Raw genomic sequence first — 14,412 nt, forward strand, 5'->3', positions numbered from 1 at the left:
ATAGTATTTCCTCCTTTTCTGCACGAGGTCTCTTATTTGTGTAGCTCTGCTTCTGGCACCTGCGTGATCACCCCTCTCCTGCCAGACAAACCACACCGGCTTCGCTCTCATCCTCTGGGTAACGGCCGCCCCCAGCCCTTCCCTCCACCCTGCTCCGTGGGCAGGGGGCTCTGCCCTGGCCGTGGGACGTGTCCTGCCCACCCGCAGCTCTCGGTGCCGTTTCCACTCCCCGCGCGGGGCTGGAAGTGACGGTGTTCCTGCTGCAGCCGAGGGGGGCTCGAGGGAGACCTTCTGGCCCACCCCGGCTGGGGGACAGTGCCATGGAGGGTCCGTGCCCTTGGCAGACCCAGGGGCACGGTGTGGCCCCGTTGTGATGGGTCATTGTTTGCCCTGCTGACTCGGCATCCTGGCTGCACGGATTTTCTGCTGGAGTTGCAGATTGTTTCCCATTTCCTGGGAGTGAGCTCGGGCTCTCTCTAGCACACAGTCTGCTCCGGGATCATTTTTTGCCACAGTTCCCAGGGATCTGGCGTTGGTGGCTCTTGGGGCTGGGAGTGATGGGTTGGTAGGTTATACCCCTTTCCTCTCCCTCTGGTGAGCTCAGATGTGGCTGAGCGACTGTGCTGACATCCTGGCACATCTGGCTCCACTGGGTTGGGATGGCTGTGAGTGCAGGAGCAGCTCCCTGGGGAGCTGGGTCTGTGGGAGCAGAGCACCCACCTCTCCCTGCCCACCCTCACTCTGCAGGGTGATGCCAGAAGGAGCCCGGCATGCCGTACCTGGATCGACAGAACCGTATCTGCGGGTTCCTGGACATCGAAGAAAATGAGACCTGTGGCAAGTTTCTGCGGAGGTATTTCATCCTGGACACCCAGGCCAACCACCTGCTGTGGTACATGGACAACCCTCAGGTAGGCTCATGTGCTGGGGATGTGGCCGAGGCTGCTGCTCGACCGCGAGGGCACAAACGACAGCCTGGCTCGCCCCTGCCGCCTGCTCCCTGTCATTTACCTCCCATTGCTCATTCCCCGTGTTGCAGAACCTGGCCATCGGAGCGGGTGCTGTCGGATCTCTGCAGCTGACCTATATCTCCAAGGTAATGTCAGGGTGGGGCAGAGGGGAAGGTGGATTCTCCCTGTTATCCCCTTATCCATGCAGCATTCCCAGGAGAGGCGATGGCTTGCCCTGGAAGCACCCGAGGCCAGGTCCTGGTCCTGCCTGAGCTCATGACAACCTCCCTGGGGTGGGAAACTCACTTCTGCGTGTCTTAACAGTGTCATCCGGCTCTAGGAGAAGGCAGAAATAGTGCAATAAGTGACAACTGTTGCAGGACCAGTGAGTGAGACGTGGAGCTGCAGCTGTGAGAGCAGAGAGCAGAGTCCTCCTCCTGCAAGTGGCCCCTCGGCCGCTGTGGGGGGAGTGGGGGGCTCGTGGCTGCCACGCCGGGCTCAGCTCGGCTTTATCCTGGAGCCGGATAAAGAATTGGACAGATCTCTCTGTTCCTGCTGAATCATGATTTATAAATTAAGCACAGATGAAGCAACGCCGGGAGGCTGAGCCTTCCCCATTTCAGAAAGAGCCTCACTTACAAATTATATAGGTTTTAGTTTAAATGAAAATTGCTGCAGGACAGTGTTTGGTCACAAACTGCGTGGTTGAGTTCTGCCAGCAGCTGGAACTACCAACAGTAAATATACCAGAAAAATGGAGGTTTGCTTGAGAAAACATATTTAAAGCATTATGGAGTGGCTCTGAAGAAGGAGGGCTGTCAGAGTAAATACTCCATGAATGCTGTGCTTGGAGCCCCAAGGAATATTATTCTTATATAAATGATTCCTACTCTTTAGGGAGAAACCACTGCTATTTTCCCTCAATTTTCTTAATTGCTGACAAGAGCAACTGTGTTAGTCCAGAAGAACTCATGTTTCCAGGGCCCTTGAAAGCTTTCTGTCCTCTGCTGCATAGTGCAGGCGGTGCCGGGGGGGACGCGGGGGATGGAGGTCCTGGCTCTGTGCTGACCTTCCCCTGGGATCCTGTGCCCGCTGCTGCGTGTGATTGGTGTCACTCTGACACGGGCCAGTTCCCAGCAGCTGGAACCTCATGCCCAGCTCTCGTGCCCACCGTGAGCATGGGCTGTTATCCCTAATTTCTGCCCTGATTTGCTCTGTCACAGGTTAGCGTCGCCACCCCGAAACAGAAGCCGAAAACTCCGTTCTGCTTTGGTGAGTGAGGGAGACCCCAGCAGGCTCTGTGAGCCTCAGGAGGCTGTGGCATGGCCATGAGCCCTCCCAGCTGCTGCCAACTGTCCTTGTCCTTCCCTTCCTCGGCAGTTATCAACGCTCTCTCCCAGCGCTATTTCTTGCAAGCCAGCGATCAGAAGGATCTGCAGGACTGGGTGGAGGCGCTGAACCGGGCCAGTAAGATCACGGTAGGTCGCTTAATGCTCTTCTCAGATGTTGCCTCCACCATCCCCAGGGATCCTCCTGGTTGGGATTTACTGGGTGTGTCTCTCTTCACCCTCCCAGCCCAGCTCTGGGGGACAGGGGCTGCGCCCCAGGAAGGTCCTGTTGGAGCCGTCCCCATCCCCGCCTGCTCCAGGGCCCTCTCCCTCCTGTTGCTCCTGCTGGCTGGGATCCAGCCCAGCCAGCTCCTCACTGTGGCTGTCAAAGGGCGTCTTTCTTGTGCTTCAATAACTTATTTACTCCATTTTTATTCTCCCTGGAATGCCGGGTCTTGTGATGAGGCGCAGCGAATGCCCTGCGCTGTGGGGAATGGCGAGGCGGGCTGTGCCTGCATCCAGAGGGGCTCGTCTGCCGTCTCCTCTCATTTACTGGTGTGCTCAGAGGGCCGTGAGTTGATGGTCACTGACCCAGCAGCTCGCAGAGTCTGTGCTCCGCAGCTGCCCGGAGCTGCCGGCGATGGGGGATGTGCTGCGCTCCCTCCCTGTGCCATGGGGGCAGGGGGAGCCTCATCCGCAGGCTGGGGGTGACGCTCAGCTGGCAGTGCCCGCACCGGGGGCTCGGGGCTGGGAGCTCCAGGATGGTTTCTCCCTGCACCTGGAGGGGGTCCCCTGTGAGGGGATTGGGGGTTTCTGCAGAACTGCAGCGAGCAGTGGGGCCAGTGCTTAATGCAAGCAGAGTTCCACTAGACCGTGCACTGAGGCGTGCTGTTTATGGTGTGTAAGCTAAATGCAAGGAAAAATCACTGTAAACAGTTTAGGTTTGGGGCCGATCAGATGAGTTTTTTCTTTAAAATCCCTGGAATGCCATGTTGTAGCCTGTGTGGCAAACTCATCTGCAAGATCAGACCTGGCTTGTATTTTTCTTTTTTTGTCTGCAAATGCATTGTGTGACAACCTCTGTGACTGCAGGGGCTCTGGCTCGTGCCTTCTCTTTCTGGGTCCAGGTGATACTGGCCACAACCTTCACCTCCAGAGCTGGGTAGAGCTGTAGCCAGAGCCTGCCCTGGGAGTGTGTCTGGCTGTACCATCAGTGTAGTTTCCTCTGGGGTTGCTGCCAGGGCAGGGATGGGGGTGGAGGGTCTGCCAGGCTGGCAGAGGTGGGACTCAGGGTGATAGGAAGATGAGATACATCTTCTGCCTCTGCAAGGAACTGTGGTGATTTCCATACCCTGGTGCTGACCAACCCTTCCCGACTCTGGCTGTGTCCCAGCTGGCCGACCGGCTCTTCCAGCCCTGCAGGGAGGAGCTGTCACGGGCTGGCTGGGAAACTCGGGGCTACTGGGATGTGGGTGACGCTGCCACTCTGCCCTGCTTTGGGGGAAAGCAGGAGGGTGGCTTGGAGCCAGGGACCCCACTAATGGCAGTAAGGCAGTGGAAGTGCAGGCTCGGGAAGGGAAAGCTGGAAACACACCTTTCTGTCCAGAGCCAGGTGCCAGAGGGAAGGAGCTGGGAAGGGGAAAGGGAAGATGCCGGTGCTGGGAGCAGGGTCCCTGCAGCACAGCCTGTGCCCAGGGGGGTGAGGCCACGCTCAGCAGGGTCACAGCCCGGCTGGGGGGCTCGCTAGCGCCCGGCTGTCGGCTGTGGACGTGCAGCTCAGCCTCGTTAGCCAGACCCAGCTCCTCATTAAGCCCGGCTGTAAGTGGAGCGGGGACAATTAAAGGAGCAAGTGTCCCACAAACGCACTGAGCTGCAGAGGCGAATCACAGGCGCCTCTGAGGTGATGCTTAATCATTCAGCACCTCTCATCTCCCATCTGGGTGCCTCCTGCAAGCCGCCCAGGGGGACCCACACCCTTCCTAAGTGGGGTGCTTGTTCAGGTGTTATTTTTTGAAGGGATGTTGCTGCATTAGGCAGAGACTGGGGTGCCCAGTGCAGGTGTGGGAGCTGCCCTGCATGGTCGCCCTGTGCCCTTCATCCCTCTGTTTCTCCCACAGGTGCCAAAGGGCGGCAGCGTCCCGCCAGCCACGGAGATTGCCAAGGCCCCGGTGGTCCCCCAGGCCCAGGAGAGGAAGCCCCAGGTGGCCTACAAAACAGAGATTGTCGGGGGGGTGGTGGTCCACACGCCCATCTCCATCAACCAGGTGAGCTGGTTTGCACTTCTGTTTCTGGAAACCAGCGTGGTACCCTTCCCACTGCGGGTGTAAATGGCTGCTCTGAGCACCCTGTGGCACCTCTGCTTTGTCTTGCTCTGAAGTGTGATGAGATGAGGGGTGTGAGGAGGAGGAGGAAGCCATGAATCCACTCGGCTTCCTGGCTATCACCATCCACCCACTCGGTCCAAATCCCTCCTGGAGGTGCCCAGGGCAGGGGGACTGGCCTGTCCTGGGGGTGGTGGCTGGCACCGCTTGCTGTGGCTCTGCACCCCCTTCCCTGGCACGCGGCTGGGTGTGCACGTGGCCGTCAGCATCGCCCACCTTTGGGCACTCGTCCAGCTCTGGGTCTCACTTCAGCCCTTATCAGTGGCAGCACTGAAAATAGAGCAGAGAATTAGATCATTGCAGCGGTTTCTGCTTTTAACGCTCGCCTGGCCGCAGGGCTCGGCGGGGCTGTGGAGGTGTGCGCAGGGGAGTGGGGTGCAGAGGGGTTTTTTGGAGGTGGAGCATCAGCTGCCGCAATGTTTCTGTGCTCTTGCTTCCCTTTCTACCTGAAATGGCCATTCCTCTGCTGCAGCTTCCTGGGTGCGTCTGTGGTTTCCTGGCTGGTGCTGCTGCGGGGCCACAGTGGGGAGCCCCACACTCTGGCTGCACCCCCAGGCTGGCCAGCAGCATCACCCCAGCTCCAGGGGGTGACCCTCCCTGTTGCAGGAGTGTCCTCACCTCTGACTTTGGACAGCACGTGTGTAACACCCAGCAGAGCTGGCACAGCCCCAGGCGAGGGGCACAGGCAACATCCCCATCCCAGCAGGGCCAGAGCTCTGTTCTGCTGCTCTCTGGAGGAGCTGGGCAGCACTTTAGGGCCAACCAAGGGGTTGTTTGTCTGTCCTGGGGACACTGAAGCAGCTCTGGTAGGTGCTGGAAGGCACAGGGCAGGCAGGCCGTCAGCTTAACCACACCGGCAGTCGCACCGGCACGGGGCCATATAAGGCTGGTGGCAGGCAGGGCCACCCCGCTGCCATGGCAATGGCAAACCTCAGCCGAGGGGAGGAAGGGGTTGGAGGGATGGGGAAGGAGCTGAGTGCAGCAGATGTTTCATCTCAGCCATCCTCTTCACTGCTGGGGGGAAGGGAGGGCGCTGCCAGGGCCATGCTGGCAGTGGGGCAGGGTCCTCCCCTTGGGGTGCTCTGGAACACACTGGAGGGACCCAGGGGTGGGTGCTGGCCTCTGGCTCATTCCCTGCCTGTGTCCAGCCCTGCCATTAGCCCTTGGCTCCCACACTGTGCTGGGGGCTTGCCTCAGGTGGCTTCTCCCTGCAGCTGGCTGTCCTGCCTTCCAGCAGGGAATTCCCCTCCCTGCTCCCAGTAACTCTGTTCCCTCTGCTTGCAGAACGGTGGGGACGGAGGGGAGGGCAGCGAGGTGGGGGCTGCCCACCCGCTGCTGCGGCGCTCGCAGAGCTACATCCCCCCCTCGGCCGCCAAGCCGCCCGCCGGGCCCCCCGTGCTCAAGAGCGGCTTCTGCGTGAAGCAGGGGAACGTGGTGAGTGCCGGGGCTGCTCCAGGGGCGCCTGGGCAGGGAGGGTGGTGGAGCCCAGCACCCAGCAGTTTCCTCCTCTTTTCCAGAGGAAGAGCTGGAAGCGGCGGTTCTTCGTTCTGGACGAGTTTTCCATCAGTTACTACAAGTGTGAGCAGGTGAGCAGCCCCCGCCGGGACCCCGAGCACAGCTCTGGGCGCTGCTGCTGTGCCAGAGCAGGGGCCTGGGTGAGGCACAGTCCAGCCAAGCCCATCAGCATCTCCTCCCACCTCTGCAGGACAAGGAGCCCTTGCGTTCCATTCTCCTGAAGGACGTTTGCAAGACCCACGAGTGCCTGGTCAAGTCTGGGTAATGCTCCCGTCCATGTTTCCCTGCCCCAGGCTGTGCCGGGCCAGAGCAGCCAGCGGGACCTCTGGCTGCTGGTGGGAGGCAGCTCTTGAGGTGTTTGCCCAGGCAGCTGCAGTGTCTTGGGAAGTTATTGCAGCAAACGCTGATAAAATCAACATAACTTGAAGGCCTGCAGTGAAAAATGACCTAAGAAAACAAACCTCTTCAGCTAAAGTAAAGATACACTGTATTGATGTATCTCTGAATTGTTTATTCCTAATAAGTAATAGCAAGCTGACATTTAAAACGAGCTGGGAATGCGGTGGGTTATGGTGAGGGAGGGCAGGGCTCTGCCTGCTGATGGCAGAGCTGGGGAGGGTGTGTGATGAGTTTGCCTTCAAAATGTTTCTCCCTGGCACACCCCAGAGATGAGGATAAACACAGGTTTATCCATCCGCAATGGCTGCTGGTGTGACTGTCTCTTTCTCACTGTTTCTAGTGACCTCCTGATGCGGGACAACCTCTTTGAAATCATAACAAGCTCCAGGACCTTCTACATCCAGGTGAGCAGCCAAGGCTGGGGTAATTTTCGGAGCAGTGAGTTGGGCTGTTCCCCGCAGCCCCTCAGCAGTGGACATGAACAGATGGGGCTGTAACACACGAGTTACGGTTGAGGGAGAGCTGTGGGGGGGTTTCACTTCTCCCTTGGGCTTATTTATAATAGGGACTGTTTGAGAGCAGGAAAAGGCAGAGCTGAGCCTCGGGAATGCCGGGACAGCGGGTGCCTCACGTGTCCGTGCGTGGCTGCACCACGGGTGGCAGGAGGCAGAGCCTCACTGGGGCTGGTGTGTTTGCAGGCAGACAGCCCCGAGGACATGCACAGCTGGATCCGGGCCATCACGGCCGCAGTCCAGGCCCTGAAGACCCGCCCCAGGGTAGGTCACGTCCTTTCTGCTTCATATTTAGTGTCTAATGGAGTTTATGCCAATGTGTGAGAGATTTGTTTAGTGGATGGTGTAAGTGCTTGGTTAGACTGATTCCAGGGTGAGATCCCTGCCCTCCCTGGGTTTACCAGTCACTGGAAAAGCTTCCTTGAAAAAGTGGAAGAGTGAGATTCAGCTGTCAAGGTGGACCTGCGTGAGCCCTGCTCTGCTCCGAGGCACCAGCGAGAGGCTGATGGATGGCAAAGGCTGTGGAATTTCCCTTTGCTCTAGGCTCTTTTCTCTCCTGCAGAGAGTGTAGCGGGCAGGGCACAGCGTACAGACCCAGCAGCCTCACTCTGCCCTGTCCTTGCAGGAGATGTCCTTCATGAGATCCACCTCCATGGGCAGGCCGGGCGGCTCCTCGGCCCCATCGCAGCCACGGCCGGCGGCGGAGGAGCGGAGAGCGCCGTGCAGGGCCCCGTCCAGCTCGTCCTGGCAGCCCTGGACGCCGGTGCCGCCAGGGGCTGCAGGCGGAGGGGAAGCGGCCGGAGCCGCTCAGAGACTCGGTGTTCGTGCCGGCCCTGACGGAGCGCGCCGGCAGAGCCGCTCCAGGCACGCGCCTGCGGCACCGCTCGGAGCCGCAGCATCTCAAGGAGAAGCCGTTCGCCTTCGACCTGGACGATGAAAGCATCCGGACCTCGGACGTCTGACCGCGCACCGAGCCACCCCCCCGGCTCCACCCGCTGCCCCCGCGGCTGCCGGGGGTCCCTGAGGGGCGATTCGGGCTGTGCGGGGCGGGCCCTTCCCTCCCCACAGCCCTTCCCTGCCATGCGGGATCGCTCTGGACCTGCATCCTGTGCCCTGCTCTGCAGGGAGCGGGTCCCTGGCTGCTCCTGCCTGGGCTTGGCCCCAGTGGCTCCTGTTTTGGAAGGTGCTGCCAGCACTTGCTGTGTGGGGCAGGAGGTGCTGGGGACCCGGATGAGGGGACATCTTCTGCAGCTCCATCATTTCCCCCAAAAAACAAGTCTGGAGGAAGCGGCAGGAGGTCTTGGAAGCGTGAAGGGAAGTGTGGCCTTTCTTGTGTTTGAAAAACATTTCTGCCCCCTTTGAAGCTGCTCAGACTCCCCAGGAGTGGGGAAGAGCTGAGAGATAACCAGCCCACAGCTGCCCACACAGGGGACTCGCTGCAGCTTCCCCTTCCAATGACTTATTCCCCTCGGACCAGCTCTTCCCACCGCCTGCCCAGGGGTGTATCAGCAATCTGTTGGCTTTTCATTACGTCCTTTTTATACCTGTGGCTCCTGTTGAACCCCAGCCCGGGCAGGTGCTCAGCCTCTCCAAATGTTTTTTGGTACTTCCTGAGCACAAGCTGGAGCAGGCAGCTGGAGCAACAGTGGCTCCCAGGTGGGAGCATCCTCAGGTACGGTGTTGGTTTTTCACTGTGCACACCTGGACACACTGGGTGGTGAAGGGCTTTGAGCAAAAAGCACCGAAAACCGAGTGCCTGATGGAACTGGGCAGACTTGTCTGGCTGACTCACCCACTGCCTGCCCGAGGTGGAAACCACCAGGAGATTTTTAGAGCAATGTGAATCGTGATTTCCATAACCAAATGAGCTCCTGTAGGTGTGATAAATAGTGTGTAGAAAATCCAGGTGTTCCCTTGGCAGCCAGATCGCCTGATACCTTCACCCCGAAAGGGAGTGCAATCCCGGGTGCCGAGTGAGGACACAGCTTCCCTTTCGCTTCCCTGGCCATCGCACATCCTCTGCTCTGCAAACTCAGCCCAACGTGCTCCCCAGGAGCGCAACATCTGGTTTCTCCCTGCCCTTTTGGGGCCTCCAGCTGTTCGACAGCTGTGCTTCAGCCTCAGCCCAGGGCTGAGCGGAGCTTTATCAGTTGAGCTCTGAGCCTCGACGAGCCCAACTGACCTCAGCACGATTCCAATTGCACCTTCCTGCCTTGATCCCCTCTGGGGATCGGTGGGGCTGCTCCGGGGCAGGCACAGGGGAGCTGCCTTGGTGCAGCTGGGGGAGGCAGGATGGGGCTCCCCGAGTTCAGGGGCAAGAGGGTCTCAGAAGGTGTTGTGTGGAGGTGTTGGAGAACATTGAGACGATGAAAACAAGTGGGAATCGAAGCAAACGGTACGGGGCAAGTGTTAGTACTTGTTATTTAATTGTAGCAACTCAGATCCTGCTGTTCCTTTTTCTGCTCCTTTTTGCTTTATTTGCACTAGAGTTTGAAATCTTTAATTTTTTTAGGCTGACTTGCTGTTTGGCTCTTAACACAGTGTTCCAGGAATGTTTTAGTAGTTTGGTAAGCCCATCCATCAGAGTCACAGTGTTTGTTGACAGCGCTCTGACCTCAGTTTTGGAGAACAGGGAACGCAGAGGGGTGATGGTTCCTTCGTCCAAGGCCTTGGAACCACGGAGTCCTGAGTGTTCCTGGTGCTTGATAATTGCACAGTTTCCTCAGGCCTGGGATGGTAAAACAGAAGCTTGTTGCACAATTAGGGTTAATTATCCAGGAGGAGAAACTACCAGTGACTCCAGCATTATTGCAACATTCCTGTTGCTCGTTCCCACCCTCCCGCATCCCCAGGACAGTGCAAAGGCTGCAGATGAATTTCAAGTGTGGAGCTGAGCTGTGCTCCAGACCCATCTGTTATGCAGGTGGTGTTGGGGAGAGGAACTTCCGTCCCATCCTGAAGGACCGGGCAGATGCAGCCAGACCTCAGTGAGCTTTGTGGTGATTTTAATGCAAACTGGTGTCCTCTTAGCTCTGCATTTGCCTCCCAGCTCCCTGGCATGGACACATCCCCCGGAGCTGCTCCCTCCTGAAGTGTGTGCTGTGGGCTTTGCTGGGGGTGCTGCAGATTTGGGGTGCCTTGCAGGCAGAGTGGTGTGACAGGAGGGTTTGCTCTGTTCTGATGGACATTCCCAGGGGATTGCAGACGTTCCTGAGTGCTGGCTGGGGATCTCAAGTGCTCTTAGGGCCGGGGGCCTGGTGCGGGTGATGCTCCAGGGTGTGGGGTACCTGCCTCCCCCCTCACCTGTAAATGCTGGAGGGCCCTTTCTTCCCAGTGTTTTTAAATAAAGAGGGAAATCCCAGTTGCTTTCCCACGCCGTCCCATTGCACTGTGTATTTTGGGTAAGAACTGCCAGGGGGTTGAACGCTGTCCCCAGTGGGGTGGGGGCACAGGGTGCAGCAGCTGGGGGGAACCCGAGAGCACTGGTGGGTACCCCCCACCCTCAGGGTACTGCTGCCCTGCACACACGGGGGCTCTGGGTCTGGGGGGACAGTACATGGTGGGCACAGAGATGTCTCTTTGCCTTTCTGAAGGCACAAGAAGGAGGGAAGCTGCCAGAGCAAGGCCCTGGGTATTCCTCAGTGCAGCTCAGGAGAGCCTGTGCAGGAAGGAATTTGAGGTCCTGCTGTGAGCTGGCAGCAGGGGGCTGGGACGTGGGAGCTGTTCATGACAATGGGCTTTTGCACCGGGGATTATTTAATTTTTTTTTTTCTGGCTCGCTGCAGAATTTTTTCCCCTCCATGGACTTTTCAGCCCAGTTGTTCTGCTGAGGAATGTGGCAGTTTCAGGATGAAGCCTCCCCCTGACCCCAGTCGAAGCTGCCAAGCTCAGATCAGTGGTGACCTAACTGGGCAACAGCCCCCCCTTGCCCTGAGAGGAGTTGGTGCAATGAGCCACAAACCAGAACTGGAACAGGCACAATTCCCAGGCAAGCTGAGCCCCGAGGCAGCTCCACAGGAGTAGAACTGCAGGGTGAAGGTGGCCAAAGGCAAAGGGCTGGAGGGGCCTCAGCCTGCAGAGCTGTGTGAGACCAGGAGTGTTTGCTGGTTCACCTCAAGTGTGACTGGACATTTGCATACACAGATCTTTGTGTCTGGCCCTGGCTGGGACTTGCTGCAGCTTCCTTTTCCCCTTTTTATTCAGCTCGGTGAGTTTTCAGCCTGCAGCTGGTGGGGCTTCCTCTTTTGGGTGCGAGGCTGCTGCAGCTCCCACAGGCACCCCACGCTGGGGCTGGGGCTGGAGGGGTGCCTGGCACATGGAAAGGAGCTGCCCCTTGGCAGCTCAGGGCCCTTCCCAGCACTCTGATGGCTCCTGGATGCTTTGCCACAGAGTCCCTGTAACGGGGTTTACTCAACCTTACCATGAGGTCACCAGGGTGCTGGGGCTGGCCTCCATCTCTGGGTGGCTGTGACTTAATTAATCCCCAAAGGACGTGGAGTCAGCTCCTTCCAGATTTTATTAAGGTTTGTTTGACCTCCTCTGTTTGCAAGGTCTGATTTCTTAAGCTGTCACTGTGGGGGGTGTGTGGGGGGGGAGAGAATCCAGATTATTTTAAATAAGCAAAATATACACTGACCAACATTGTGTCCAAGGTTTGTACAGAGGCATTAACGAGACTAACTGCTCTGCACGGTGAGTTCCAGCCCTGTCAGTCCACGTTGTGCCAGGCAGTCTGGGCTGTGCTGGGAGCGAGGGGAGGTGCCCAGGGAGGGCTCCAGCCCTACCCCTCCCTCAGTACACGGTGCACCAGTTGCTGCCATCGCTGGGCATCAGCCCTCCGGTGATGAGCAGGATCAGATCCACGAACCACCAGATGCCCAGGCCCCCCAGGGTCAGCAGCTTGCCCACGGCCGTGCCGGTGTGGCCCAGGCAGAACCGATCCACACCGAAGCAGCCCAGGAAGAAGGAGTAGAGCAGCGTGGTGATGAAGTAGTGCCCGGTGTACCTGCCAGGGGAGAGGCGGAGGGGTCAGGGGGTGCCAGCCTTCCCTGCCAGCCCGGGGCGGGCTCGGTGCCGCGGGCAGCGGGGCTGGGGGTCGCGGGGCCGCTCCTACTTGACGCAGGGCCGGCTGCCCCGCAGGAAGCTCCGCGGCTCGGCGCACTCGATGCCGTCCAGCGCCCGGCACTGCACCCGCGTGTGGTCCACCTCGCCGTGGGCCTGTCCGCCGAACTGCGGCGGGGGCAGCGCTCAGCGGGGCCGGGGGCAGCTCCGCGGGCCGCCCCCCGCCCCCGGCCGCGCCCTCACCTTCACGCAGCCGTGCCCCAGCTCCTGCTGCGCCGTGGCGTTCCCGCCGTGATCCACCGGCTCGTCGCACTCCACGAACTCCTCGGGGCTGCGGGGAGGGAGCGGCCGGTGAGGGCGGCCCGGGCTGGGCCGCTCCCGCCCCGCCGCCCCCGGCCCAGCGCTCACAGGTAGGTGCACAGCACGAGCGGCGCGCGCGGGTCGGTGTAGGCCCAGGCGGAGGCGGGCGGCCCCGGCGGCGGGTCGCGGGGCTCGGTGTCGTTGCCTGGGAGGCCGCGGCCGTGCAGCAGCAGGAGGTTACCGAGCAGCAGCGCGGCCTGCCCGCACAGCAGCGCGTACCCCACGGGCGGCGCCATGGCGGGACCGCCGCCCCGCCCGGCCTCGGGCCGCGCCGCCCGCAGCCAATGGGCGCCCGCCGCCGCGCCGCCCCCGGCCAATGGGCGCGGGGAAGGGCGGCCCGCAGCCAATCAGAGCGAAGGCGGAAGAAGCCGCGGAAGGGGCTGCGCGCCAGCAGGGGAGGCGATTGGCTGCGGGGGAGGGCTGGCGGCCAATGGCACGAGGGGAGCGGCTCGGAGCGCGCCTCCCGCTGCCGGGACCGCGCCCGGGGCTCGGGGCTCGGGGCTCGGGGCTCGGGCACCACCGGGGCTCCACCGGCACCACCGGGGCTCGGCCGTGCTGCCCCGCTCGCCCTGAGCCGCCCGCGCGGGAGGAGCGGAGCTCCGGGGCTGGCAGATCCTGGTCCGTGCTGCCGGTAACGGGCAGCGGGGCGGCCGCAGCAGCGATGGGTTCTAGCCGGGCTCCCGCCGGGGTCACCCCGCCCCGTGGGAACGGGACGCGGCCCTGGTGCGTTTGTGCGCTGTTCCTTAGTAAATTCGCTCCACTGAGTCATTCCGCGCGTCTGCTCTTTTGTGCTGATTTAAGGGAGAATCGCTCCTATCTCAGCCTTGGAAAGAGCGAAACATCCTTATTGGAATATCAGGTAATCCCAGTGCGATGGGTTTTCTCACTTTGCCTCACTTTTCTAATCACAAAGCCCGTGCTGGAGGCAGCGAATGGCCCCAGTCCAGAGCTCGGCTCCAAGGTCTCACTTGTGGCTTCAGATACTGCAGAGCTCCAGGATTTATTGGGTAGTTTCGCCTGGTTCTTCCAGAGAATCTCCCATCGAGCCTGAACAACAGTTCTGTGGATTGTGGGCATCCCAGGTGCGTTCCACCTGGCTGAGCATCTGAGCAGGGATTTTATTTGACCCCAGACGTGTGCTCAGGAGCTGTCCCAGCTGTCTGGCCTTGTCTCTGGAGCCTCAAGGGGTGTTGTCTTCAGTTCCTTGTATTGCAGGGCTGCAATGGTGGTGCTGAGTGATGGGAGAAGCCAGTGGAGATGGATGTGGCTCTTGCTACATACGGACCTTTGGAATCTCTTGCCCCTCAGGCAGGAACCATGGGATGATTCACGTTTGTGCATTATTTGTACAGTGCACAGAGGTATCTGTATGTGATCCATGATATTATCATAATCCATGGGAAGCCTCCTGTATCTTGGGCAATGCCCAGGCCCTGGGTATTTATCCCCTGGCTCAAGCGCTGTGTGCAGGCTCTGGAGGGATGGAGATGGAGAACCTCGGTGTCATGTTTTTGTCTGGGCTCTCACACACCGTGTGTCGTGCTGCTCCTCCATCACCCACACGTGACGTGACAGATGTGTCACACGTTGTTTGTTCCTGCTTTTCCCAGAGGAAGATGCTGAGCTCCGAGGATGCCCTGGCAGGGCAGGGCCAAAGTCTGTGACAGTGTCTCATTCTGGGGAGTTTCTCCCACTCACCTGTACCTGTGGTATTGCCTGGCTGCGTTGTGTTCCGTGTGCTTCCAATGTATTGGGAAAAGGTTCTTCCCCCAGAGGGTGGTTGACACTGAACAGGCTCCCCAGGGCAGTGGTCACTGCCCCAAGGCTGCCAGAGCTCCAGGAGTGTTTGGACAACGCTCCGAGGGACAGGGTGAGATTTCTGGGGCTGGAGTTGTGCTGGATGATC

General features: G+C 59.7%; 2 protein-coding genes across 2 annotated transcripts; one reads left to right on the forward strand and one right to left on the reverse strand.

The window, feature by feature from the left end:
* The first annotated feature begins 567 nt into the window (after positions 1-567).
* Positions 568-10,452, forward strand: PLEKHA2 (pleckstrin homology domain containing A2). The gene is given in 12 exon segments (XM_050325932.1): positions 568-911; positions 1,040-1,096; positions 2,174-2,222; positions 2,331-2,428; positions 4,396-4,542; positions 5,944-6,093; positions 6,177-6,245; positions 6,365-6,435; positions 6,914-6,977; positions 7,272-7,349; positions 7,711-7,854; positions 7,856-10,452. Coding segments are annotated over 12 exon segments (1,260 nt in total). The 5' UTR covers positions 568-770; the 3' UTR covers positions 8,048-10,452.
* Positions 10,453-11,583: 1,131 nt separating this feature from the next.
* TM2D2 (TM2 domain containing 2) lies at positions 11,584-12,776 on the reverse strand. The gene is made up of 4 exons (XM_050325933.1): positions 12,555-12,776; positions 12,390-12,477; positions 12,199-12,314; positions 11,584-12,090 (listed from the first exon to the last, which is right to left on the reverse strand). Exons 1-4 carry the CDS (start codon positions 12,740-12,742, stop codon positions 11,877-11,879), a joined length of 606 nt encoding a protein of 201 aa, XP_050181890.1. The 5' UTR covers positions 12,743-12,776; the 3' UTR covers positions 11,584-11,876.
* Positions 12,777-14,412: the final 1,636 nt, after the last annotated feature.

This window comes from Myiozetetes cayanensis, unplaced genomic scaffold (assembly GCF_022539395.1).
Source record: "Myiozetetes cayanensis isolate MyiCay16 unplaced genomic scaffold, myiCay2020 scf30, whole genome shotgun sequence".
NCBI lineage: Eukaryota > Metazoa > Chordata > Aves > Passeriformes > Tyrannidae > Myiozetetes > Myiozetetes cayanensis.